This window comes from Simochromis diagramma, unplaced genomic scaffold (genome assembly GCF_900408965.1).
Source record: "Simochromis diagramma unplaced genomic scaffold, fSimDia1.1 OVJJ01000304.1, whole genome shotgun sequence".
Taxonomy (NCBI): domain Eukaryota; kingdom Metazoa; phylum Chordata; class Actinopteri; order Cichliformes; family Cichlidae; genus Simochromis; species Simochromis diagramma.
Window position 1 is genome coordinate 7,854,312 of NW_024387030.1, and position 27,459 is coordinate 7,881,770.

A 27,459-nucleotide genomic window follows, 5' to 3' on the forward strand; every position below is an offset into this window, starting at 1 on the left:
ACTCCCTATTAAACACTGATGAGAAGAGTGTTCACTGCTTTGTTAAACACCATGTGAGCCAATAGTTTGGAATAACATATTTGTGGATCTAACCTCCTATCGTACGTCTTTTAAAAGATTTTTTTAAATCTCTCTGCGCAGGTGGTAAGACTAGAATACTCAATGCAGAACACTTTCCAAATATTTATGCACACAGTGTATGCTATGTGGATATTACTGTCAAGATGGACCTTGTTTGCTCAAGTCATTTGAGAGAGTTGTCTGCAGCTGCTTGAGGGACTTAAAAGGATGACGATGAGATTTATGGAACAGTCCTTTAGCTGCGTATCACCCTGCCCTCTGTTTTGCTTATAGTCGACTTCAGCACCAAGGACAGCACAAATAGTGGCTCGAGTTTTTTTAGTAGCTGTTTTGTGTAGCCTGTAACCTACTTGTTGCATTTTGTAGTCCTTAACCAGAGAGGAAAGTAAAAGTGGAGCACTGAAGCAAGGTCACCGCTCACCCTTGAGTATGACCTCTATATTTGCTATATAGTTGCTGCACATTAATCAGATCCAGGGGCAGCTTCAATTCAGAAGAGCTTTTTTTACAGTCTTAATTTGTGTGTGTGTGTGTGTGTGTGTGTGTGTGTGTGTGTGTGTGTGTGTGTGTGTGTGTGTGTCACTCAGCCTTTTAACTTCTTCTTTCCCCACAACTTTTCTTTTTTTACTGGGGAGATTTTCCTGTCAAAATATCTCCAATCCTGTGTAGACATGATATGGCGGGTTGGTTTTCTGGATTCTTTCAAGCTTATGACTTACTGAGACAAGTGGCATGACATGTTTTGGATGTCCTTTGGATTCCGCAGAGTCCGTGTGTACCTCTCCCACTGCAGCCGAGTATATCATGCACCCGTTTTACGCTTTCATGTCATACTGGTGACGACCCTCTGCCCCCCTGCCCCCCACCACTACCCCTTCCATCGTCCTGTAAAATGATATCACACGGTACAGCTGACACAGTCTCACTCTTCCCACTGTTCTTTCTACCCCGCCCCACCGGGCACGGCTGTAGCAGGTGCCGAAACGCCCCCAGAGAACCTCGCTGAAAACGCGGCCATGCCGAGCGGTGACACTCTGCAGCCGGACTACCGCCTGGTCTCATCCGTCTTTAGCGCTTCACAGAGCGGTCGGATGCCATGAGATTTCCCACAGGCCCTCACTGGCTCCATGCTGTGAGTAAAACCGTGGTCAAGAGGGGATAACCAACGGCGGATAATGACGTGATGATTCCGGTTGTAGAGCCAGCACAGGGGGGCTCCGGGCACCTTTAATGACCGGTGCTGGAGAGGAAATCACTGGACTTTATTGTCTGTGGAGCCGCGTAACACCGGACCGACAGCGGTGCAAATAAGAAGAAGGGAAGAAAAGAAAAGAAACGTCTCTCTAACAGGTTGCTGAGACATTCAGTCCGAAAAGGTAGGGCATCCCGGATTTACAGTCATCCGCGCGCCACTTAACAGCTGTGCGCATTAATTTATCTGCTTAATTGAGTAAAATGAGGCTAATCAGTGATGTAACAGCTGTTAAATTGACCTCCAGCCGCCAATTCGGTTAAAGCATGAGATGTGTTTATATCGTAAAAGTAAGGATTTTCAATTTTATTTCGCCCCCCCCAAAAAAAGAAAAAAGAAAAATCGCCTCTACTGTAGTAGTAGTTTAGACGTTACTTGAAATGATGTGGACAGTAAGGTGAGTAAAATCGATTTTTATTTTTACAGGGTTTAACATCTATCTCACAGCTCTTTCTAGTAATTTTGCGCACAGTTGTCTGATTGCATTGGACTAGGATGAAAAAGATGTCAGAGGTTATTGTGGCGTGAATGACCAGAAAATGTGCTTTAATTTGCACGATTATGACAACTTCCATATGTCTTATGAGGTAATATGAGCACTGACAGGGGGCAAAATGTGTCAGTGATTGTGTGAGCGATTAATGATGTGAAAATTGATGGATGAGTGGATTTTTGATGGGAATGCAGACAGACCCATCCCCACTTTGAGACAAACTCGTTCATTTACTGTAGCCGCAGTGCTGACCACATCACTGCTGACCACATCACTGCTGGGGCCCTGAGGCATCTCTTGAAATCATTGTTATAACTGATGTCAGGTCTTTTTTGGGGTTTTCCAGGGGGGATTTGCAGCACAGCAGAGAATGCTCTCCCCCAGATGCTGACTTCTAAAGGTAAGGGTGCTTTTGGTACAGCTATGTCTCTGGCACTGTTTGTTACAGGAAGCCAGCACTGTAAACCTTTGGCCACAAGTTCGTGCAGTGCCTCTGATCTCTATTCTGAACCTCTGGGCAAACTGTGCAAAGGAAAGTTGTGTTTCTGCTCTTGCTGTGGATCTTCAATTCTGATCTCAAGAGTGTACTTGGATTTCTGTATAACCCCCCCTCCCTCCTTTTTTTGGCATACTCTGAAAGAAATTCATCCCCAGAACCCCTGAGATGCATTCAGTCATAAGTAATGCAAAAAATAATTGACAATGAGGTAATTAGGACATGCGGTAACCGCATCAAACGCAACAGGAGACCTGATTAAGTTCATGTGCCGTCAGTCATAAGGAAAAAAGTGTATTTCTGAGACTCATTTTCTGAGTATTTCATAATGAAATCTAGCACACACACACACACCACCTTCCTCCCTCTGGCTGCCTTTGTTCCCTTCTGCACCCTTCTGATAGTGGGTGTTTCTATCTTAGATGTGGATGTGTTCCTCTCCTCACACGCTGAGATGAGTGCTTTCAGAGGCAGACAAGGCAGAAAAGTCCCCGATTTTACTACCTGGCTAAATTGTCCTGTGATGGAAAAATATTGTTAAAGGAATGATACCTGAATAATTGAAGCCCCGGGGCTTTAAAATTGCAAGGACCTGCTGTGATTTGCGGCGCAAAGTTGCAGGCCACCTCAACGAAATATTCATATCATTATTTAAGAGTGGGTATATCATTCAGCCACTCAGGCACTGCCACCTTCTCCTGCTTCCCTACTCTCCCCGTTTGATCCCTCCCCGCTTTCCTTCTCTCTTTCTTCCTTTCTCCATTTGTAAACTCATCTCTTTATTTATAAAAAATTAACCACATGCTAACCCTTATCCATATCTTTTAGCTCTTATTAAATAAGAACTTAAAAGGCATATATTGAAAATCTTGCATACCGCCTTTCTGACATAGTAGTAGCTTTAGTAGTTTTTCAATGATATGTATATAAGTTTTGAGCAGTTAGACATCCATTCATCCATCTTCTGATGCTGGATGCATCTCCGGCTCATCTGGAAGGACATCAAGGCGTTCCCAATCCAGTCGAGAGATATAATCTCTACATCATGTCCTGGGTTTGCCCCTGGGCTTCCTTCCAGTAAGACATGCCCGAAGCACCTCACTTAGGAGGGACCAAAGAAATGTCCTGGACAGATGCCCAAACCACCACATCTGGCTCCTTTTGATATTGAATAGTTGCAGCTCTTTGCTTTCAGGCTCAGGTCTTTGTTCACCACAAGAGAGTGACATAGTATTCATTCTTTCATGTAAAAGACCCCCTGATACTTAAACTCATCTAATTTGGGCAGTGCTACCCATGAACTAGCCTAACATTCAAGTCTGTCCTTTCAATGATACATAATTAATATTAATCTTTCACTAATCCACTCAAACGAGCAACCATAAATGGATAGGAGAAATCGACAGTAGTGGACGGATCACGATAGTTGTGTAGTAACATTTCTAGGGAAGTGCACTTCAAGTTTTAGCATACGTTTTCAGAGGTGTGGTTATGACACTTATACTGTATAGATTTAACACAAAGTCCCTGTTAAGCGGTCCTGGTAATACTGGTATGCAGGTTTTGTTATCTTCAAAAATAACTAAGCCACATGCTTTACTCTCTCTCCTGTAGGTTGCCTTTTGTGCTCACGCCCACTCTGCCCCTCCCTGCACCTCGTTCTTCCTCTTAAAAGGGAGTTTTTCCTTCCCACTGTGGCCTACTGCTTGGCTACAGGGGGTTGTGTGATTGTTGGGCTTTCTATCTAATATTGCAGGGTCTTTACCTTACCACATAAAGCAATTGAAATAATGTATACAGTAAGGTGCTGTTGTGATTTGGAACTATATAAATAGACTGAATTGAACTGAACGAATTAAATTTCCTCCCCATTTCCAGCCTTTGCTGCAAACCTAAGCTAATTTTCCTTTTAGCTTCAGATTGACTGAACAGATACGGGATCACTTTTCATCTAATGATCTGCTGTCATCCACTGCTTTACCGTATAGCAGAGAGTTTTCTAATTAAAGTTTCCTGTCATAGCTTCTCTAATTTCCACAGTTCACTCAGGCATCACATGGGAGAAGAACCTCCCAGCTTCACAACACTAATCATCACCACATCGTCCCACATGAAAGTTCTGAGGGAAGCGGTGTTTTTACCTCTTCAGCATTCGATCAGGGGTGTTTTTGGTTGTGGGTGCGTACGTGTTCATTTGCATGCAGCTGTATGCGAGGATCGTTTCATTTCCCGCAGAGAAAACGAATTAAAATATGACACCTCTCTCTTCTGCCTCTCATCTCGTGCTTTTCACTGTGTTAAGAGATGGCAAAACTGCTAAATATAGTTCTGCAAGTGGAGTGTGAAACCTCTTCACCTCTCTCAGCGTTTCTAACATTGCGGAGGTCGAAATGAGAGGATTTTGTGGTAGCTTGAACAAAGGTTTAATCATCTTTTTAATGAACTCTTCATGTGCATGTTGTATGTGAACGAAAAAGGGAGGGAGAGGAGAAAAAAGCAGAACAAGAAGAAGAAGAAGAGTCACTTATCTGTGCTACAGCAAGGCTAATGTGATTTTTAAGTAATACTAATAATAAAGTATATCCTAGAGACGAATATAACATCAGGGTAAATATGGTGTAATGCAGTATAACAGATTTCGTTTTTCTTAGCATGTGTATTTGTGTTAAAGTTGATGATTTATTGTCTTTGCATGCAAGAATTCCCGTTTTTGTGGTCTTTAATGGCTTTTCACAAGTAGAGAAGAAGAGGAGGCCAGTCAGAAACTATAGCAACTCAATGCCTTGTATTTTCTATGAGGAAGGTTCCCAACCTGCGATTGTTGACTTTATCTGCTGTATCATTAACCCAGACTCCAAAATTCAGACAGTTGAGTCAACTTGCTGGCTGTTTCCATACAGATGTGTTCGCTCGAAATATAAGAATAACTTCCCAAAGGATCAATAAAGTTGTGGTATTTTTTTTTTCTTTCAAAGTCAGCTATCTGGTAAAGATTTTTTTTTATTCATGCACACGGACTTTTTGAGACTCGGATGCTCAATAAAGTCATCTCTCTATGTTCTTTCTGCTTAATCAATCAAATCGTCTACAAAAATGTCAGAGAATTCCCAGAAGATGGCAGAAATATCAGAAAACCACCAAGGACAAATTCTTGATGCCTAAGATCATTCATAATAAATGAAATCTAACAGTGTGTCCAATATAAAGCAAAAAGCATGACCTGATTTAAATTTTGTCCCATCGAGGTTTCTCCTTGTGCACCTCTGAACCCTTCCAGCACTGCTGCTATGTTTAGATCATTAATTGGAAGTCCTGTTTTTACCTGTTGTGTGTGCCTATTTGCGGCAGGACTATGAACCTCAAATCAAGCACAAACTTCTCTTTAAAACTCAGCCAACCTGTGAGCCAAGAATCATCACTGCTGATGAGAAGCAGGTGGTCGCCACAGTGAATTCTCTTCCTGTCCCTAGCATCCCCCACTGTCACACCAACCTACTCTGTGTCCTCCTTCACTTCTACACTTTGTGTCAGTCCCACCATCTCCAAACCATACCTCATAGCATGTCTCCGTACTGTTTTGTAAACCTTCCCTTTCACTCTTGCTGCTATCCCTCTGTCACAAATCATCCCTGACACTCATCTCCACACACTCCACCGTGCTTGCACTCTTTTCCCCTCTCCGTTACACTTTTCGCTGGATGGCGGACCCCCAGATATTTAAGCTAATCAACCTTCTCTACATCTACTGCTTGAAGATTCAGTCTTACACCTGTCTCCCTCTCAATCAGACATAATCTTTCATGCTTCTTCCGACTTTCAGTCCTCTTCTCTCCAGTGCATATCGTCACCTCCCCAGGTTCTCCTCCACCTGCTCTCTTCTCTCGGCACAAATTAATTGACAGTGAAAATAATAATGAGCTGAAGCCAAAATTGAATTTTTGCCCAACCCTGCTAGATGCTCAGTGTTTTGAGTCAAGAGTGACAATGTTGCTGACTGCTTAAGAGCCTCCCTGTCTCTCATTTGCACATATACTTTACATCATTTCTTGGCAACTCTCAAAATCCCTGCAAATCTCAGGGATTTACATTTCCTTCAGCGCTGCTTTTTGTACAGTGAGGAAGTGGATCCTTTCTTTCTGTGATTGAAGCTGACTTGACAGATACACTTTGTATAACTAGAGTGTGCAGGTCACCTGGGACTGGTACACATAATGACTTTATGTAGCTTCTGTGTTGTGGAAATCAGATGCCTGTTGGCTCCTCTGAGACAGCTTCATCCCCCTTCTTCAGTGTCACTTGTCCAAGTCAGCCACTGACAGGATTGTGGCAGATCCTTCTTTCAGACCACAGTTAAATCTAAGGGTTTTATGTGGTATTATGAGTGTGTGTGTGTGTGTGTGTGTGTGTGTGTGTGTGTGTGTGTGTGCTTCCCAGCTAAATCAGACAGCTCTGAACCCACTGGGAGTCGTACATGAATTGTGTTGGATAAGATGACAGCATTAAAGTTGAGTCTTCCAACCTCTGTCACTTGGCATGTTTGTCTCTCCAGTCTACTGGAAACTCTCTAATCTGAGGCTTTACCTCAGCGCTCCCTCTCTAGCATAATTTGGTCGCGTGTTAGTCAAAGTGACTTATTTTTCTTTCTAGAAAGATTCCATTGCTGCGCCTTTGTTGATATATTTCAGAGAAGGTTATGAATTTTGCATGCATGTGCCACAGTAGTTGCACACAGGTCTTAAATTTAAGTCGATAGCCTGAGCCCGGAATGATGTATGGCATGTTGGAAAAAGTAGGATATTCTTCAAAGAGTAAATGAGAGACAAAGAGAATGAAGAAAAGATAAGATGCACAAAGAGGAGTAAGGAGACGTGAGATTGTGAGCTAGACGGGGAGGGGATGGAGAAATGGGGAGCAAAAGAGACTTCACATCGCTTTTAACGACATTATCGCGGTCCATGGTGTATATAATTTAGTACGATGACGCAATGGAAGATACTGCAGAAGTGCGCTCTCTGAGAGGGAGGCTCACATACTCATTTCAGGCCGCACACATACTGAAAGAGATCTAGTGCTTTATGTGATTGTACTATCTATTTAAAATAGAGATTCAAGTTTATTCATTGTTCAGGGAGAAGATTGAAGGGTCATTAACCTCATTAATGATACATCGGACAAATAAAGGGACAGAGCAGCAAAACCTCCCGCTGGCAGCTGACCAAGCCACCCAATTATGAACTATTCTTTTTATTTAACCTTCCTGCTGAGATTTACCAGATGTCAAAATATCAAATCCCAAAACAGTTAAATCTATTAATTAGTCAATGAAATGTAAATTAACTGCAAATTACTGCTTTAGAAAGCTCACAGCTTTCACAAACGTGCGTTAATATAAAGGGAAGTTGGGTTTTTTTTGTTTGTTTGAATCCATTTAATTGGCATAATTAAATGCTGTTACTCCAGTGAGAAATATCTGGATGTTTTAGTTAATCAAGTTGAACGGTAGATAAATAGAGTCTTCTGGTGTTGTAATTACTATAATGGCAGTGCCTAAAATGAATATTTCTGCCCGAACGCAGCCATGCAAATTTGTCTAAATTAATGTCAAAATCATGAAATTTAAAAGCTGATATAAGAGGTCACTCTCTGAGCGGATTAATTTGGGTATTCTGTGCCGTGGTTGTTTGTTTATTTAGTATTTTGATGTCACTGCCAGTAAAATGAAATTAAGACATCAACACACACACACACACACACACGGGGTTCTTTATCGCTCGCACGCAGCTAATTTAGTGCTTTCTCTCAGACAGGCTTGTTTAGAAGCAGATCTTTTTGAGGCAAGACAGTAAATTTGCTGTGCGCTTTGGAGATAAATATACGTGCATCTGCATTGATTTATTTCTTTTCTTTTATTTCTTTACACTACTTTGGTTCTTTTGTGTCTCAGTGTCAATCAGATCTGTTTGCTTAAGGTTATTTACCTGCAAAGCAAAGAAAAGGGGAGAGGAATTGGGTTCATGTGACAGTATGCCCTGATAATATCCAGGAGATTTCATGGTGGCAGCTATCAGCGCAGCAGTGAGAGGTGATTTTGAAGCTGTCACAGTAAAAAAAGGACAAGCGACATATCGCTTGAACGTATTATTATTATCCTGAAACTGTGCTGCACATACTTGTATGAAATGCCACACGTATTATTAGTATGCAGAGAATGTGCTGCTGCATTCAGCAGATTAATTCAACCACACATTGAGTGTTATTTTTCAATTCAAAACAGCTCCCAGTTGTTTTAAGTATTCTGGAGTGAGCGTGATTCATTCCTTTGTATGCCTATTTATGGGTTATATAGAAAGAACAGATTCTTTGTCATGAAACAGCGGCTGTAATACAAACCCACCAGCCACTTCATTAGGTACATGTGGCTTTACTCCTTTTTGCATTCAGAGCTGACTTAATTCTTCATGACATAGATTCAACTGGATTCTGGAAACATTCTTCAGAGGCTTTAGTTATTTTTGACGTGATAGCATTATGCATTTCCTGCAGAAATATTGCTTGCACATTCGTGATATCAATCTTCCATTCCACTCCATCCCAAAGTTGCTCTATTGAACTGAAATCAGGTGACTGTGGAGGCCATTTGAGAGCAGTGAACTTACTGTCATTTTCAAGAAAGTAGTTTGAGATGATTTGAGCTTTGTGACATGGCGTGCTATCCTGCTGGAAGCAACCATCAGAGGATGGGTACACTGTGGTCATACTAGGATGGGCATAGTCAGGGACAACACTTGTGTATGGAGTGGTGTTTAAACAATGCTTGACTGGCACTAAGGGCCCCAAAGACTTCCAACCTTTTACATCACCAGCAGCAGCTGGAACTGTTGTGCTTTCATGTTGTTTATACCAAGTTCTCAACCTATTATTCTAATAACTTACAGAAATCAGCAGAGCAGGTAACATTTTCCAGTGTTTTATTGGCTAATTTTGGTGAATTGTAGCCTTAGTTTCCTGTTCTTTAGATAGCAGGAGTGGCAGTGGGTGTGGTCCACTGCTGCTACAACAGAAGACCACACACACTGCTTCAAGGATTTGATGTATTATCCATTCACAGATACTCATTTGCATACCTTTGTCGTTATAAATGTACTTTTCTAAGTTGCCTTCCTATCAACATGAAGCAGTCTGGCCATTCTCCTCTGAGCTCTGAAATCAACTAAGCACTTCTTCAGACTTGAGCTGCAATGCATTGAGCTGCTCCCACCTGAGTGGCTGATTTGTATTAACAAGCAGCTTAAAATGTGGCCTGGGGGTGTATTTTATAAACTACTTTTAGACATTTTAGGCAACCACGTGTGTTATTTAATTTTTAAAAGCCACACATTATATAACTACACTGTATTTATGGGCTAAACAGTTGCTTGGTTGAATATAAATTACATAATTACAGAATCATAGAAATTATCAGCGGCATAGCACAACAGCTGCTATGTAGCGTTTCTCATGCCAAACATTTCCTCCTGACAGAAGCCTCTTTTTCTACCTGCAGGAGTTCCAAAGAGAGGTGATTTTGAGAGTAACAGTCCTCAGGCCTGCTATGGTTTCCTAAAATCTTACATTCTCCCGCTGTCTTCTTATGTGTGTGTTCGGTTGGTTTGTTGGAATTCAGACCTGACGGCGCCTTGAAAAGATTATTTTTGCTCTGAGCACTTAACCTCTGAAAATTAAAAAAACAAAAAAACATTAGCCTGGAGGCTATAGCCTGCAGATGGGTTACAAATGAAAGAAATAGTTCAGTATTGCAGCTCAGCATTCCTCTCATGTTAGTTCACTGAGTGTTGAGCAGAAGCTGGGAGGGGATGAGCTCAGCATTAAGACAGCATGCAGTGCTAAACAGCTACCCTTCATGTGCCAATGCTTAAAAATACAACTACTCTCTTGTTTTATCCCTAAAAAGCAAATGTCAAAATTTGAATTTGTGATATCATATTTATGCACAGTACCCTGCAAAAATATGGTGATATTCAACTGCAGCTCAGCGAAAATATGACTAAAAAAATCTGACTATTTGAACCCAATAACAATGTAAGTAGACCTAGTTTGGGGTATGGACAGACTTCTGGCAAATACAGTTTGTAAAGAGTAAATAGTCTTATAAATGTTTCCTGTTCCAGAGTTTGTCATTTGATTCAATCAGAAACAGAATCGTGTGAATCATATTTGCTCGAAGCAAAGCAGCTTTGCTTTTTTACATCATGAAAACCCAGAAGGACTTTTATTTTGGAAGATTGGCATTTGTGCATTTTTATCAGTTGCAATTGTATAATAATGGCATATAAATACACTAATCCAGCCTATTTTGGTTATTTTTTCAGGCATTAGAAACCTTTGCTGGACGTAAGTATGCTAAATATTCGGCAGAAGTTATTCTAACATTACTGAAATCCAAATGTAATTCTTGACTCATTTTCGCCTCTTTTCTGTCTTTGTTGGTTCTGTCTTTGTTGATTCTGTGTGAAGGGTTTGATGGAGAGCTGGTCGGATGTCAGCGGGAACTATTGTCATAACCGGAGGAATACTTGCCGGAGTGATACTGCTGTGCATTGTAGCAGTTCTCTGTTACTGTAGACTCCAGGTATTACTGTGCACGTTCATGTTTCTTGGTCTTTTAGGCAATTTGCTGTTCACCCAAAAGCTCTTTTTACATTACTGATGTTTACTGGCTTAACAAACTCAACTAACTAATCTAGTTTGTGACCGTGTGCAATGAACTTGCAGTCTTACTGTCTTTGAAATACTTAGCTCAGCTGGCATCTTAAAAGCCAGTGAAAAAATGGCAAATTGACACAGTCTGCTATTAGTCTGCAATTAAGTAGCGTCAAGTTGGCAGTTACTTGCTATCTGTTTGATATAATACTGTGATAAATTAGTGCAAATCTGTTGCCATCTACATGCACAGTAATTCACACTAATTGGAAATTCGCATTAACTTGCAATCAGAGTCCAGACTGAACTTCTCAGGCTTGAAACAGAAAGGTTTCCACACATAGTGTTGTAGTTGCTCCAGGATTTTAATTTACTAGCAAAATATCATAGATGCTAGCAACTTGCTTTTATTAATAAATATAACCACAAGGCAGAGCTGGTTGCCAAACAAACAAGTTGGTAACCAGCTGGATGAAGTCACCTTATCCAAAGAGACCCATTGCAGACTAGTTGCACTTGTTGCCACATATTGATTTAGCTGATTGCAATCTGTGTGCGTTTAAAGATTAAGATATAAAATTCATTTCAATGCAATTTTATTCACATAGTGCCAATTTAAAGCAACAGTCAGTCAGTAAGGTAAAGACAGACAATTATACAGCAAAAAAACAAGAAATTTAAATCACCAGACAACCAACCAAGTTGGCAGACTTCAAAAAGTAGTAACAGGGATGAGTACTCAGCTGTCTGACCGTCCAGCTGTCATTGTCCATGTCCACAACAGAGTATAATCTAGGCTTCAGTCAGATTGCAATAGTTAAAATAGAAGCAATCAAACAAACAATCAGAATCAGAATCAGAATACTTTATTAATCCCGAAGGAAATTAGGGTTACAGCAGGCAGCACGCTAATGGCGCATGCGCACTTACAAAGGAACCTTCTGACCAACTTTACACAAACATCATATTGGGGAGACATGCCAGAAGGTAGGCTGATGGGAAAAAAACAAAGAAAATACATAACATGAGGTAAGAGGAGGAGAAAAAAACTCCACTCAGACTGAGCTCCTAGTGGGAGAACAGTTTGATAACAGAAAAAACACCTCAGCACAAAAAGCACATGACTATCAATACACCATAGAAACACAAGACAAGCAACAGGGGCGGGTAAAGGGTAAGAGAAAGCCGGTGTAGACAGCGCATCCGGTCCTGCAGCATGTCTGCGCTGGTCCAGTCGACTGCCATCTTCCCCAGTAGGGCACAAGCATCGAAGGCGTTTGGAAAGGGAGGGGGGATGAGTGTGTGTACAGGGAGTGCAGAATTATTAGGCAAGTTGTATTTTTGAGGAATAATTTTATTATTGAACAACAACCATGTTCTCAATGAACCCAAAAAAACTCATTAATATTAAAGCTGAATGTTTTTGGAAGTAGTTTTCAGTTTGTTTTTAGTTTTAGCTATTTTAGGGGGATATCTGTGTGTGCAGGTGACTATTACTGTGCATAATTATTAGGCAACTTAACAAAAAACAAATATATACCCATTTCAATTATTTATTTTTACCAGTGAAACCAATATAACATCTCCACATTCACAAATATACATCTCTGACATTCAAAAACAAAACAAAAACAAATCAGCGACCAATATAGCCACCTTTCTTTGCAAGGACACTCAAAAGCCTGCCATCCATGGATTCTGTCAGTGTTTTGATCTGTTCACCATCAACATTGCGTGCAGCAGCAACCACAGCCTCCCAGACACTGTTCAGAGAGGTGTACTGTTTGCCCTCCTTGTAAATCTCACATTTGATAATGGACCACAGGTTCTCAATGGGGTTCAGATCAGGTGAACAAGGTGGCCATGTCATTAGTTTTTCTTCTTTTATACCCTTTCTTGCCAGCCACGCTGTGGAGTACTTGGACGCGTGTGATGGAGCATTGTCCTGCATGAAAATCATATTTTTCTTGAAGGATGCAGACTTCTTCCTGTACCACTGCTTGAAGAAGGTGTCTTCCAGAAACTGGCAGTAGGACTGGGAGTTGAGCTTGACTCCATCCTCAACCCGAAAAGGCCCCACAAGCTCATCTTTGACGATACCAGCCCAAACCAGTACTCCACCTCCACCTTGCTGGCGTCTGAGTCGGACTGGAGCTCTCTGCCCTTTACCAATCCAGCCACGGGCCCATCCATCTGGCCCATCAAGACTCACTCTCATTTCATCAGTCCATAAAACCTTAGAAAAACCAGTCTTGAGATATTTCTTGGCCCAGTCTTGACGTTTCAGCTTGTGTGTCTTGTTCAGTGGTGGTCGTCTTTCAGCCTTTCTTACCTTGGCCATGTCTCTGAGTATTGCACACCTTGTGCTTTTGGGCACTCCAGTGATGTTGCAGCTCTGAAATATGGCCAAACTGGTGGCAAGTGGCATCTTGGCAGCTGCACGCTTGACTTTTCTCAGTTCATGGGCAGTTATTTTGTGCCTTGGTTTTTCCACACGCTTCTTGCGACCCTGTTGACTATTTTGAATGAAACGCTTGATTGTTCGATGATCACGCTTCAGAAGCTTTGCAATTTTGAGACTGCTGCATCCCTCTGCAAGATATCTCACTATTTTTGACTTTTCTGAGCCTGTCAAGTCCTTCTTTTGACCCATTTTGCCAAAGGAAAGGACGTTGCCTAATAATTATGCACACCTGATATAGGGTGTTGATGTCATTAGACCACACCCCTTCTCATTACAGAGATGCACATCACCTAATATGCTTAATTGGTAGTAGGCTTTCGAGCCTATACAGCTTGGAGTAAGACAACATGCATGAAGAGGATGATGTGGACAAAATACTCATTTGCCTAATAATTCTGCACTCCCTGTATATCAGTGTATATGTATGTGTGTGTCCAGAGTTCAGCTGAGACAGTGTCCTTCGCCCCACCAGGCTAAGTAAACAGTCTTCCAGCCAACCCAGGTGGCCTTGCATGGTGTTAAGTCTAATTGTTGAATGTTGCCATTGTGTTTCTTAAATTTGTACAGTCTTAGTTCAAGCAGTAGGATCAAAGACATTCCTTTGATCCTGACCACCTCTCCAACCACTATGTGCTAGGGGAGGTTTTATTGTAGATACATCCTATCTGAAAGATCTGTTTCTTTTGATGTAAGCTTCCTGGGTTTACGACCCTTTGGTCAGCAGGAGGTCTGACACACACACACACACACACACACACACACACACACACACACACACACACACACACACACACACACACACACACACACACATTCTGACATAACACACACACACTCTTACAGAAGTTCACACATATACATAAATGCTTTGTCTTAGAACCAAGGGGGCGTGGCTTTGTTCTGACGTGTTTTGTGTGAACTGTCTCTCAATAAAAGGTAGCAGGAGGAGGTCAGATCTGGGAGTCATTTTCGTGGTGGACACAGACGAGGCCTCCCTTGCGCAAATAATCGATCGATCGATCGACTGTCTTGTTTTCTTCATGATGAATAAGTCTCTAGAATTAGCGGGGTTTGTGGAAACACAGACCCAACACATGGAATGGGAAGGAACAGTCTAAACACAGTCGTTATCAGGGAGTTGTTTGTTCGGCTCCAGCCTTGAGCCCACAGCTGGCGCTGGAGCGGTAGCCGCATTATGATGGCGATTTTCTTTTCCAACAACTCATGAGAATTTTGAGCTGTTTTTTAGTTGGATAGCTGCTAGTTCCTCTATGATGTTATTTGCCTTCAGTTCCATGGTCTAGTCACTCTTTTGCTCACAGAGCAGATTCTGAGACCTCACGACTGCAGCCAACTGATCCGTGATGTATTCCAGCTTCCGCCCATAGATGTTGATTTGAGCGGATTCTTCCCTGATGTATCCCAATATCCGCTCAGAGATGTTGTTCTGAGTATCCACTGCAGCCGCAATCGCCTCAAAGCTCTCAACCATGCTCCCGTCTGTGAGCCCTGTCTGAAAAACCGCACCTCGTCCCGTCAATTCAATCTCAGCGGGCAGCTTTGTGGGGGTTTGAACAGCCGGTTCCGCTTCTATTCTCCGATAAGCAAGGGCCAAGCCAGCTCCGATCAGCAAGAACCCTGTTACCATGGTTCCGAATAGGTAGATATCTGCAGCGTCCTCGACCGACGGTCCCGCCAGGCACACGATCCTCCATTTCCACCCGTCCATCGTGTACCTGGCAGGGAAAGTCCCTCCAGGGCACTCGGGCTCTCCCAAGCCCAGACTTCTCGTTGAGAAAAGGGTGACAATAGCATTCAGAGACCAATTGATCAAATCCATAATTCTCTTTAGGTTTTAGACACAGACTGTGAAAGAGTGTTCCAGGGAAGTGAAAAAAAACATGAGACAAGACAAGGACATAAGCAAGCAAAAGTGGTTGCTGTGAGATTGAGGTTGTCGAGCGCTCAACCTGGAGGCGACCTACTTCCAATCGTTCCCTAAATTTGCCAAAAATTCACTTCAGTCACCAGGCAACTCAAGGATGTTGCAGTCCTATTTTTAATCTAGTGAGACTGAGCCATAACCCAGTCTAATTGTCTGCCACCTTAACATGGTTTTCCACATTCTGTCTCATTTATGTAACATAGCACTCTAGTACCAAGTCACAGCTGGATCTGGTTACAATAAAAGCAGATGTGGTGGCCAGAGCAGTCAGTGGTTCAACATTTGCACAAAGCACAGTGCAGACTGCCCTTCCAAAGCCTAGTGGCAGCTGTCTGAGTACACTGTCAGTCTTTTCACCCTGCGTCTGAAAAAAAACTACTTCTAACTATTCCCACCATGTTAAACTGAATTTTGTTTGTCACTGTTCATATTTTGATTTTGATATCACAACTTTATTTTGCTGTGATAAAGCAATCAGAATCACAGAATGTTTAAGAAGACATCCAAACCCTTGTTCTTCTTGCTCACACCCTGGTGCCTTCTTTGTCATCCTCCTGCAGTATTACTGCTGTAAGAAAAATGATTCTGAGGTGGACGTGGCCTCCATGGCAGGACCGGATCCTCTCGCTCACTTTCCATGCAACGCCTGCAACGCCCTCGCCATGGACGGCACTGCCATCACCCCCGTCTCTCTGGATCAGCTGGATTCGGGTTCTCACCACTGCCCCAGCTGTTCACCGTACACCCTGCGCTCGGGACTCACAGACGACATGCGTAACGGAGGGGAGCGTCTCGGCTTCCATACTTACTATGAGAACCCGTCTGTATCTCTTCCCCTGTCGGTTCACCCTCAGAGCTCCTCCCCTCTGAGCTACTGCAGTCCCTCGGACACGTTTCCTCCCCCGCCGCGCTCCTACAGCACTGACGTCTGACCTTTGCTTCACTGTACAGGCACACACACACACCTACAGCGTCTAGCACATGCCCTTTTGTTTGAGACTAACTTCAGGTAATTGATTAGAGGACAGCACAATTATACACACACATGCCCATATTACTGTACATGCTCACATAATTTGAAGGGAAGTGACCCATAAACTAAGTCTACTGATAGAGCCCCATGGTGGGCGACAAATCTGGGCATGATCTGCAGCAGGGAAATATTACATAAAATTGGCCACATTACTCTTTAAAAAACTCATATTTTAATCTTAGTACGACTTTTACTTAAACAAAAGCTATAAAATGTATAAGTACCATTACAGTTAGCATCTCATTGAGCCCGGTCACACATGATAGTGTTTTTAGTAAATGTCTCAAAGGTTGGAGCTAGTCTACACACTCTATAAATGCATCTGGGGCAATGAAGTCATTCAGGTTACATATGATCAGGGACACATAACAAAGCTTTTAGTACAGAGTAAGCTCAGACAGTCCCCAGGCGGAAAAACAGGCGAGGTTTTGGGGCGTTAAAGTCATTTAGTCATTAAAAAATTGTGACATATAGAATTTGTTTTTTAATTTCTGTGAAGTTTTGTGAATGTAATTATGTAATTTATGGAGAAAAAATGCATTCAGTTAGACAAGAAAAGGCTTAGTACTAAATTACAAACATGTTTTATTAAACTCAGTGGAAAAACAGTAAGGACATTATTTGCAAATTCTGCAACTATAAGTCATTCGGCAGTTATTTATGACTCAGGACCTCAGTTGCATTAGATTAGATGAACACAGAGTTTATGATCTCATGTTCAGCTCATTCTCTGGCAAATGCATCCTGGATGCAGGGATCTAGTAAAAACCACCATTTTTCCAGCAGCAGACAAATGTCAGCCTAATCTGAAGAATGACAAAGTTACATAAACACACATAGATATAGTGCTGCATCTATCATTCACCCTCAATGTGATTAAGATTAACCACATAAATACCTTTCTGTTAGGTGTGAGCACTTTGAATATATTTTTAGCAGCATTTTCCACTCAATAAATCAAAAGTGACTGCTGATGACGAGGAGACAGAGCTGAGACACACGAAGAAGGCATGCGCAACCCCATATCTGAGCATCACTTCAGTTATTCTTATTCTTTTCTCCAGTTTCTCCCTTTTTCCCTGTGTCACAAAGGGTTAATGGTAGTGTGAACCTCTTACCAATGCAGCTTACACTACATGAGGGCTAACAGCTATATAACTAATGGAGCTTAACTGTTTTTATCCAGAAGAAAGACCTGACGAGCGAAGAAGGAACTACAACTTTTTAAGCCTTTCTTTGTTCTTCTTGCAGATTACCAGAAAGTCTGTGAGAAAAGTGTCAGTTTAGTCTGTTTCTGTTTTCACTTCTGACATGAAATTGCCATGAAACTGAAGAGAGTTTGTTCCGCAGTGTCTTCCATAGAAGCTGATGTATTTACCTTTTCTGTGCTTACAGATTGTGACGTGTGAAAGCAGATTTTTAGATGTGCGATAAGCAGAAAAGAGAGATGCTGTACCATATTTAATGATCTTAAAGCTTAGGTTTTATATCTATATATGAGCCATCATATCTGCTACAGTACAGTAATAAGATGCAGTGTTATTGCAGTATATGCCTGAATCTATATATTTTTTAAGGAGTATTGTCATTTTTTTGTGAGGGATGTTCGGGTTTAGATGTATTTCAGTACTTTTCTCTTCAGTTTTGGTTTCTTTCTGTGTTCCTGTGCACTCCTGACAGCTGCAGAGGAACACAACTGTGGAAATGGCAACTCAGTTTAAACATAAATTGTGCTAGAGGTGTGAAAAACACAGGAAAATGTGTGAAACAGTGATGTTGAGTATTATTAAACATAGGCTATTATTTAAGATCTAAACTATATTTATTCACTCTAATGTCACATTGTTTTCACTGAGCTCTAAGCTTCATTATATTTCCTTATTTTCTTGATCTTACAGTCTCTCGTTCAGACGTACGTCTTAAATTTTATGCAGTACTGTGGAAAAGTCTTGAGCCACATGTCATTTCTTTATAGGAAAATGGGAAATGGGTGCAGGGATGTCATGAAACATACACCGACATACACAGAAATACAGTTTATAAGGCAAAGAAAAAAGTTTGTAAAATTCTAGCAAGCCCAAAAGTGAATTTTTGGGTATGACCATTTTTACTCTTCAACACAGCCTGAATGCTCTTAGTCAGCTTTCTTGTAATTTCTTTGAGAAGTCTTCAGGAATAGTTCTCCAGGCTTCTTGAAGAACATTCAAAGCTCTTCTTTGGATGTTGGCTGTTTTTTATTTCATTCTCTGTAGGTATGATCCGTTATAGTAATAGCAGTAAGTCCAGGCTCTCGGTAGTCCAACCCATGACTGATGACCATAGGGTACTTTTCAGCGTTCATAATTCCATCAACTTTAACAAAATCCCCAACACCGTTCACTGAAATACAGCCCGAAACCATGACAGAGCCTTGCTGTGTTTTACAGATCGCTGTAGAAACTCCTGATGACCTGTTTCTGCTGATTTTCAGTCCAGTTCTTGTGTAATTTAGCATATCTCACCCTTTTCTGCCTGTTTGCCTTCCTTTAAAATGACTGTTCATCTGCCATTGAACTGCTACTTCTTCTTTTTGTCCTCCTCTTGTCCTCTTTCCTCTCATTTCTCAAAGACACACTGCACATCATGCTGAGGTATGCAGTTTTCAGGAAGTAGCCCTTTGGTAATCACCTTGTTTGTGCACAAATAGTATTTTAAGCCAGTCAAACTACCTTTGGCATATTTTGTAGTTTCAATAAAATACATGAGAAAATAAATTTTTATGTTTTTGCAGCAGACTTCTAATAACAAAGTGCCTAAAGATACAATTTAATAATTGGTTCTTTGCTAATTTGTCTGGTGCATATAGACATGACACTGGTTCATTACTTGGGTTAGGTGCCTTTTTAATGCTTGTTTAATTCATAGGTCAGTGTTAAAAAACATTCCTCTGAAAATGATCTGGCGCAGGGAGTGGACTATTGCTCAAAACTGGTTTAAAAATACCAACAAGTCTGCCTCCTTAGAAGCTAAATCCAGATAATGGAGTGCTGACTTAAGACTTTTGCACAGTATTGTATGTAAACTGCTTTATTTTTATTTTTAAATGTCTTTGTCAGTTTAGATGTTCACTGAACACTGGCGTTCACTGCCACCTACCCAACAAATATCCCCTTAGTCTGATGACAGTGGCTCAGTGTTTGTGCTCACAGGTTTGTTGCACCATAAAGAACACAACGGTTGTGTCTGAACTTAACTTTCATTTTCAGGTTACTGTTTCTGTATTAAAAAACACACACATTCTGCTATGACCTGAGGAAAATCCACAATGTTTCACATAATGTTCCTTTTTTTTCAGGAGGAATAAATATGTAGATATCTGCATATTCTTATGGTCTGTCTTTTTCACACAGTGACTCAGACAGTAGATACACAGGATTATGAAATCGGTTTCTGTTCATAGAAGAAGAAAAAAACAAAAGAAAAGAAAACCACAGACGTACACGTCAAGAGTCTGGACACAGCTTCTCATTTTATGGTTTTTCTTTATTTTCATGACTATTTATATTGTAGATTCTGACTGAAGGCATCAAAACTATGAATGAACACATATGAAATCATGTAGTAAACAAAAAAAAGTGAAATAACTCAAAATATGTTTTACATTTTAGATTCTTCAAAGTAGCCACCCTTTGCCTTGATTACTGCTTTGCACACTCTTGGCCTTCTCTCAATGAGCTTCATGATGTAGTCAGCTGCAATGGTTTTCACTTCACAGGTGTGCTTTGTCAGGGTTTGTTTGTGGCATTTCTTGCCTTTAAATGGGGTTGGGACCATGTTGTGCAGGAATCAGGTTGGTACACAGCTGACAGGCTTATTTGACAACTGTTAGAATTCATATTAAGGCAAGAACCAATCAGCTACGTAAAGAGAAACGATAATCCACCATTACTTTAAGAACTGAAGGTCAGTCTGGAAACTTTGAAAGTCGCAAAATCCATTAAGCACTACGATGAAACTGGCTCTGACTGTGCAAATCAGGCCTTTATGGTCAAATAGCTGCTAAGAAAACATGACTAAGGAAAAGCAACAAGCAGAAGAAATTTGTTTGGGCCAAGAAACGTAAGGAATGGACATTACACCAGCGGAAATCCAAGCTTTGTTCTGATGAGTCCAAATTTGAGCTCTTTGGTTCCACCTGCTGTGTCTTTTTGCGACGCAGAAAAGGTGAACGAATGGTCTCTACATGCATGGTTCCCACCGTGAGGAGGTGTGATGGTGTGGAGGAGCTTTGCTGGTGACACTGTTGGGCATTTATTCAAAACTGATGGCACACTGAACCAGCATGACTACCGCAAAATCCTGCCATCCCATCCGGTTTGTGTTTAGTTGGACCATCTTTTATTTTTCAACAGGACAGTGACCCCTACGGGCTGTGTAAGGGCTATTTGACCAAGAAGGAGAGTGATGGAGTGCTGCGCCAGATTGCCTGGCCTCCACAGTCACCTGACCTAAACCCAATCAAGGTGGTTTGAGATGAGATGGCAAAAGGGCCAACAAGTGCTCAGCATCTCTGGGAACTCTTCAACACTGTTGGAAAACCATTTCAGGTGACTACCCGATGAAGCTCATCGAGAGAAGGCCAAGAGTGTGCAAAGCAGTAATCAAAGCAAAGGGTGGCTACTTTGAAGAATCTAAAATATACAAAATGTTTTGAGTTATTTCACACTGTTTTGTGTACTGCATAATTCCATATGTGTTCATTCATAGTTTTGATGTCTTCAGTGAGAATCTACAATATAAATAGTCATGAAAATGAAGAAAAAACAGAAAGTCCAAGTTTACTGGTAGTGTACATTAGAGCAGGAAATGCTGATTGAAAAAAAGCCACAGAGGGGGAAACAAAAAAAACGTAACTAAACATATGCAGTAGATATTGGCGTATATTTACATGGTTTGTTGGTCTGTCTTTTCCACATGGTGACTCAGACAGTAGATACAAGATGTTGAAATCAGTTTCTGGTCACAGAAGAGAAAAAAACAGAAAACCACAGACGTACATTAGAGCGGGAATTGTTTTTGTTTTTTTTCTTTAAAGCCACAAAGGGGAAACAAATAAAAATTACAAAATTCAGATAAAGAAAGGTAGTGAAACACTGAAGTTTAAAGAAAGGGAAGTGAAACTTTAAAAAAGAAACCGGTCTGTCATCAAGAAAGAGAAGATAAAAACTGAGAGGTTTATAATGCAAGTTAGGAATTAAGAGAAACCATGCATCATTACATGAAAGTGACACCGAGACCGTGGGGAAAAAGAGGGCGTCGAACGCAGAATCATCTTTGTTATTCTTTGGTATTTGAGTGCTTTACCTGCTCGACCCGTTTCATACCCTGTCAGGCTGCTTCACCCATGACAATAATAGAGCGACAGGTCTCTGTCACGCCAACACCTGCGGATGACAGATCGCAAATACGACATCATTTACTCTTTAAATACATAAGCAGGGTCTGGCAGCTTCACACAGCACCTCTACCTGGCAAAGAAAAGTGTAAAGGGGGAGAAAAAGTAGAAGAAAAGATGACTGGAGTGAATTTTTAAAGAGGTTTGAAAGCCTAAAGTGTGAGAGGAAAAAAAATTTATAGCGTGAGCTTATTTTCACCAGATAAATTAGAGTGAACTAGCTTGTTTGAAAAGTTCAGCTCCAACAACACGTGTTTCTTTTTTTGTTCTTCTATATATGTATACGTGCGTGTGAGAGAGAGCATTGACACATGAGTTGCTAAGAAAGCAGAGCTCTGCTGTGGGTGTGTGTAAGGTTGTCTTGTTGTCACACTCCCTCTCAGGTTGGTTGTAAACCCTGTTGAACCTGTTACCGCCCGAATACCTGTAACACTGTTTTTCCTGAAACAGTAGGCAGTTCTGACTGACTTCTAACAAGGATTTAAGCAGAGCTACATTTTACCTTTGGCGTATTATTCTGTTGCTCACCTTTGGACTATAAACAGACTTTCCTTATCCTCGGATGACTTGGACTTTAACCTGATATTTCCTGTTTATGCTCAAATACTGGACTTGCAACCATCATCACTGCAAGGAAAAAGAAGGTGACTGCATCGCTATGAACCCGCTTCTTTAATTCACTTAAGAGACAGATTGTCCTTCGGGCCTGACGGGATCCCCATTACTTCTCGTGGGTCTGTTTAAAATTGGAGCCTCGACGTGCAAAAGCTCTGACTGTTTACATCTGATTGAGCGGAGGCAGCTCTCGTAGCTGCATATTTGGACAAGATGATGGAAGAGGTGTCCATGGTCAATGCTTACGATGCCCATGCAATCGAGCAGATGAGCGAGGAGGAGATTTTTGCCTGTCTAGAGTCTGAAACGGGACCTAAATTCACAGTAAGTTTCTTTTTCTTTCAGTTTGTGCACTTAGTGACAACAGCTGAGCTATTTTTCTTCATAATTCAGCAGTGAAGTAGTAGAACACGAGTCTACATTTACTCAAGTACTGTCCTTAAGCAGATTTGTACTGCCTGTGTGTATTTCAATTTTTAGATGTCTACATTTTAGAAGAAATATTACACATTTGGCTGATCTATCCAACAAGGCACTACTTTTATACTCTACAGCAACAAAATTCTTCTTACTTGTTAATGCATATTAACAACCTATTAATATAAATGATTATGTCAGTAGATTGTAGCACTCACACAGTCATTTCAAGTTGCAGATTATCCTTATTCGAATGTTGATTAGGAGCAAAGCATTAAATGGGTGTAGTGCTGCTCTTAGCTTGCCTCTACGGGCCTGTTTGGGTTTGATCTTTACAATATTTCTACATCTATTACACGAGCAACTGGCTAAACGGTAGCTGCAAGTACAATCACAACACATAAAACATTCCTTTGGATGTTTTATGGATGGATTTTAACTTCAGAAAAAAAAGGGAATGATTTCTGGTTGTTCATTTTAGATATCTGAGATATGGAAATTGCCATTTCAGACTTCCCTCTACTATTATTCCCTCAGGCATTCTAATTTGATCATTTCCCCATGTGCTTATTTTATCTTATCTTGGTGCTATCTCCTTCTGGATCTCTTTCTTGGGCTCGTTCTTGATTTGTCATGCTCATCCCTCATCCGGCACAATATCTGTGTGGAGGAGATAGCTTTCTTCAGCTCACTCAAATATGACAGTTTTTCTGCGTTGTTATATTTAGTGCATTTTGACTCTCTGCCATTAGGTACCAACAAAGAAAGCTAAACTGAAGGAGTGCCGGCTTCAAATAATGGATGACGAGGAAGACACTTTGGACAAATATGTGGTGGGGGATCTTTGTCTCTAAAGTCAATCCTAACATTCTTCTTTTGCTGTGATAAGTGCTAGGATCAGGTTCAAGTTATTTTCTTATTCTTTATCTAAAATGTCTTTTTTTTAAAAATGCTGAGACTTTGATAGATTGTTTTTGTGGTTTGCAGAAGGAAAACCGTCAGCTTCAGCAGGCCAGCCTTCGTCTGGAGCAGGAAAATGACAATCTGGCCCACAAATTGATCACCAGCAAGGTGGCCCTGAGGAACACTCTAGACAAGGTACAATTAATTACTGCCCTTTTCAAAAGGGTAGCGAAACCCCACAGGAAATGAATAAAGTGTAACCGTAATAGAATAATATATTTGGCGTTCATTTTACATTTCATTAGAATAGCACAGTGATTTTTTCTTATTGTATTATTATTAACTTCTGGTATTGTGCATGGCCCTGCAGTTATATGCAACATCGATATAAAAGTTTCATTCACGATGAAAGCGTAATATCCTGAGCTGACTGCTGCGATTGTCTCTTTGCAGGCGGAGGACAGAGTGGATGAACTAACCAAAGACCTTATGGAAACTAGACAGCAACTGCAGATCACAGAAGAGGAGAAAAGAGGGAAAGAGGAGGAAGCTGCCATGGTGAGATTTAAGTTATTCATGCTTCCTCATAATCATTAGAGATTTTGATATTTAACTGCAGGCATAACTGAGCGAAGGAATGTTATCTTTCATTATAGCTGAAGGAAGTGTTTCGGAGAGAAATAGAAAAGGCCGAGCAGAAACTCAAAAGGTCGTCTGGTATCATTGCAGACTACAAACAGGTACAGAGAGTTTCTAAAATCACTACATTTCTTCTGCTGATGTTTTGCTTAATTATGTTAAAGTCGTGATCTTTGGCTCAGATCTGTTCTCAGCTGACAAACCGCCTTGAAAGCCAGCAAGCCGCCCACAGAGAGGAGATGGATTCACTTAAGGTGAGGGTAGCACTCTTCCTTTGGAGCTTTGCTGTCATCTCTTCTTCTTTTATCTCACCTCTTGCCTCCGCCGTGCTTCATCTCAAATCCTGTTGTTGTATAAAATTCTTTCAACCTTTCTATTAACTCATCAGTTACTCCGATTATCTATTACATATGTCACGTTTGAGAGAAAAAAATCTGTATCATTTAATTTTTGCTACACTTTTTTTTTTTCACATCACAGAGTGCAATAAAAGCTTGCTCCCACTGTCAACACATCGTGAATTCAGATGAAACGTCCGATATAGGTCGGGACTCAGAAACGGCTGCGCAGACGGAAGATCAGAAAGTGACTGAACAGGGCGTGGAGGAGAAGGATGAAGATCCCATGCTGGAGGAGCAGAGGAGGAGGGAGCAGGAAAAGGAGCTCCTCAGGGCTCAGATTGGGGAATTGGAAAAGGAGCTGGTCCAGACCAAACTCCAGATGGTGGAGGCCACGTGCAAAATCCAGGTAAGACCAGTGAATCAGACCAGACTGGACCATTCATAGATACATATCTTGATTAAATCTCTGACCTTCACAAATATCTACAAGCATGTAACCAAAACATGCACAAATTATCAGTGTTTTGCAGATAAGAGGATATCTGGATATATGTCAGCCAATAAATGGCAACAAAATGCAGCAAAGAAATGTTTTTGTCATAACATGGGTTAGTAGTAGTTTACACTATAAAATATCTCTCTCAGTTTGCTTCTTGGTCACAGTTAAGAAATATCAAGGAAGATCTGGATAAATATTGGTTGCCACCCATCCAGCTGTCCATCCATTTATTTTCTTCCGCTTATCCAGAATTTGGGTGAAGTGCTAGCAGGCTAAATAGGGTTTTTCTTTTTTCCCATTTCCTGCTTGGGGATACTGAGCCAGTTACAAATATGATGAGATTCATAATCCTTCCACCATGTTCTGGGGTGTCTCCCTGGATAGATGGATAGACGTGGCCGGAAAACCTGATGGGAAAGTGCCCAGAAGGCATCCTGATTAGCTGCTCAAACGACCTCAACTGGTTTTTTGAGCATAGGGTGGAGAGAGATCAGTGGCATTCAATAAAAAAAAAAAAGATTATTTTATTTTAAAGTGGTCATTAGCATGACTGTGAGCTCTGCTACTCTAGTGCTGCATTAAATTTGGCTTTTTATAGGGAATATGTTGACACCTGACCTCTAATAAAGCTGATATGATATTTTTACTAGCCATAAGCCCCTGAAGACAGACAACAGGACCAGGTTCTGAGATATTGTCGCTGTTCCAGTAAAACAGGTTTGACAACACTGGAAACTGAAAGTTACAAAGGAACATTTTCAGGAAGAAGTAGCAGAAAACAGAGACTTCAAAAGCTGACAGGAATTACCCCGGATCATTTTTGAAGTCATTTGCTTCATAAATAACACAGAAATAACATAATGGGATAATCCTGAAGAATAGTTCAAGATTCATTACTTATTACTTTATTACTTTTAAGTATTAAAGTACTCTAATTACATATCTGGCATGCTTAAAATAGGCATATAAATAAATTGCATTACTTCCACAATACCTTATCATAATTCTACCATATTTAATACGTGTGTTTTTGTGAGCTTTTGAGAGTTCTAAATCATCTGTGCAACTTTTTTTCCTGAAAAATGTAACTAAATTGTGCAAAAAAAAAAGCTTAATGTAGCAAATATGATGCAAATTCAAACTCGCATGTACAAACTTTGGTCAGAAGGTTCGGTAACACTGCAGTTCCAAAAAAATTAAATTTTCTGACAATTGTTTCATGGTTCAGGATTTACAGGGTTGAAGTAATTCATAATGGTGTCCAGTTAGTGAATTATTTAAAACTAATCGTTACAGTTAAATTCAGGTATAACTCTGACCCATAATATATTAAAAACTTGAGTGTTAATTTGCCAATAATCATATGAATTGGCATTGGTTATTTAAAACTATTAAAAGTATTTTGATAATGTAAATAAAAAAAAAACATAAGTGCATATTTAGTAAAAACATAGTAAAATTAATTGCACAATGCAGTATTTGCAGTCATACATCTGCGTATCCTCATGCAGGAGCTGGAGCACCAGAAGGGAATCCTGACCAGTGATCTGCAGGAAGCAAAGAACAGCTGGATCAGCAAGGCCTTCACCTCGCTGCGGACCTCCAGCGAGGGGCTTCACAGTCTTAACATACACAAAGCCGGGACTCACACAATGGGTTGGAACGTCCACAGTGCCTCCCTCTCTGGATGGAGCCCCAAGAAGCTATCGTGGCCTCACAGAGTCAATCGAGAAAATGTCTGAGAGCTTGGACTGTGAATGCGCAGATGACATAAAACTGGACACTAGAGGGGGGTTATACCTCTGCTGAAGTATGACTTTATTGCCTGAGTGATAACCAAAGACTGTATATACAGAATGATTTAAACCTGTACCTGCTGATTCCTAATTTGTGCACTAGATGGCAGTCAAGACACCATGAGCTGAGGAGAGTACCAGAGAGCACTGACAGTTGATATGAAGTAGGGACTTTCTTGGCTTTGCTGATTTTGTCTTTACTGATAAGTTTCTTTGCATATTTGTAAATCTGTGTGAGTCTCCTGGAGACCAGTATTTTCGTTTGTGCCATAAATGCACCATTAAAGAAGTAACCACTTCAAAAAAAATTCTCTTTCATGACGTAAGGAAACCTTAATCAGCATGCAGTAA

At 40.9% G+C, this 27,459-nt stretch overlaps 1 protein-coding gene and 1 long non-coding RNA gene across 3 annotated transcripts; both read left to right on the plus strand.

Annotated features, from left to right (window-relative positions):
* The first annotated feature begins 817 nt into the window (after nucleotides 1-817).
* Nucleotides 818-10,714, plus strand: LOC120740344. The gene is made up of 3 exons (XR_005697354.1): nucleotides 818-1,457; nucleotides 2,173-2,226; nucleotides 10,692-10,714. It is a non-coding gene; the product is annotated as an uncharacterized LOC120740344 (long non-coding RNA).
* A 10,493-nt stretch (nucleotides 10,715-21,207) lies between these two features.
* On the plus strand, nucleotides 21,208-27,407 carry rabgap1l2 (RAB GTPase activating protein 1-like 2). Of its 2 annotated transcripts, XM_040042696.1 has the most exons (8): nucleotides 21,208-22,837; nucleotides 23,683-23,763; nucleotides 23,918-24,028; nucleotides 24,287-24,391; nucleotides 24,490-24,573; nucleotides 24,655-24,726; nucleotides 24,953-25,219; nucleotides 26,824-27,405. In XM_040042696.1, the coding sequence occupies exons 1-8, from the start codon at nucleotides 22,727-22,729 to the stop codon at nucleotides 27,052-27,054; spliced, it is 1,062 nt and encodes a 353-aa protein (XP_039898630.1). In that variant the 5' UTR covers nucleotides 21,208-22,726; the 3' UTR covers nucleotides 27,055-27,405. The 2 variants fall into 2 exon arrangements, with proteins under 2 accessions (XP_039898630.1, XP_039898631.1); XM_040042697.1 differs by lacking the exon at nucleotides 23,683-23,763 and having other exon boundaries at nucleotides 26,824-27,407.
* The last annotated feature ends 52 nt before the right edge of the window (nucleotides 27,408-27,459 follow it).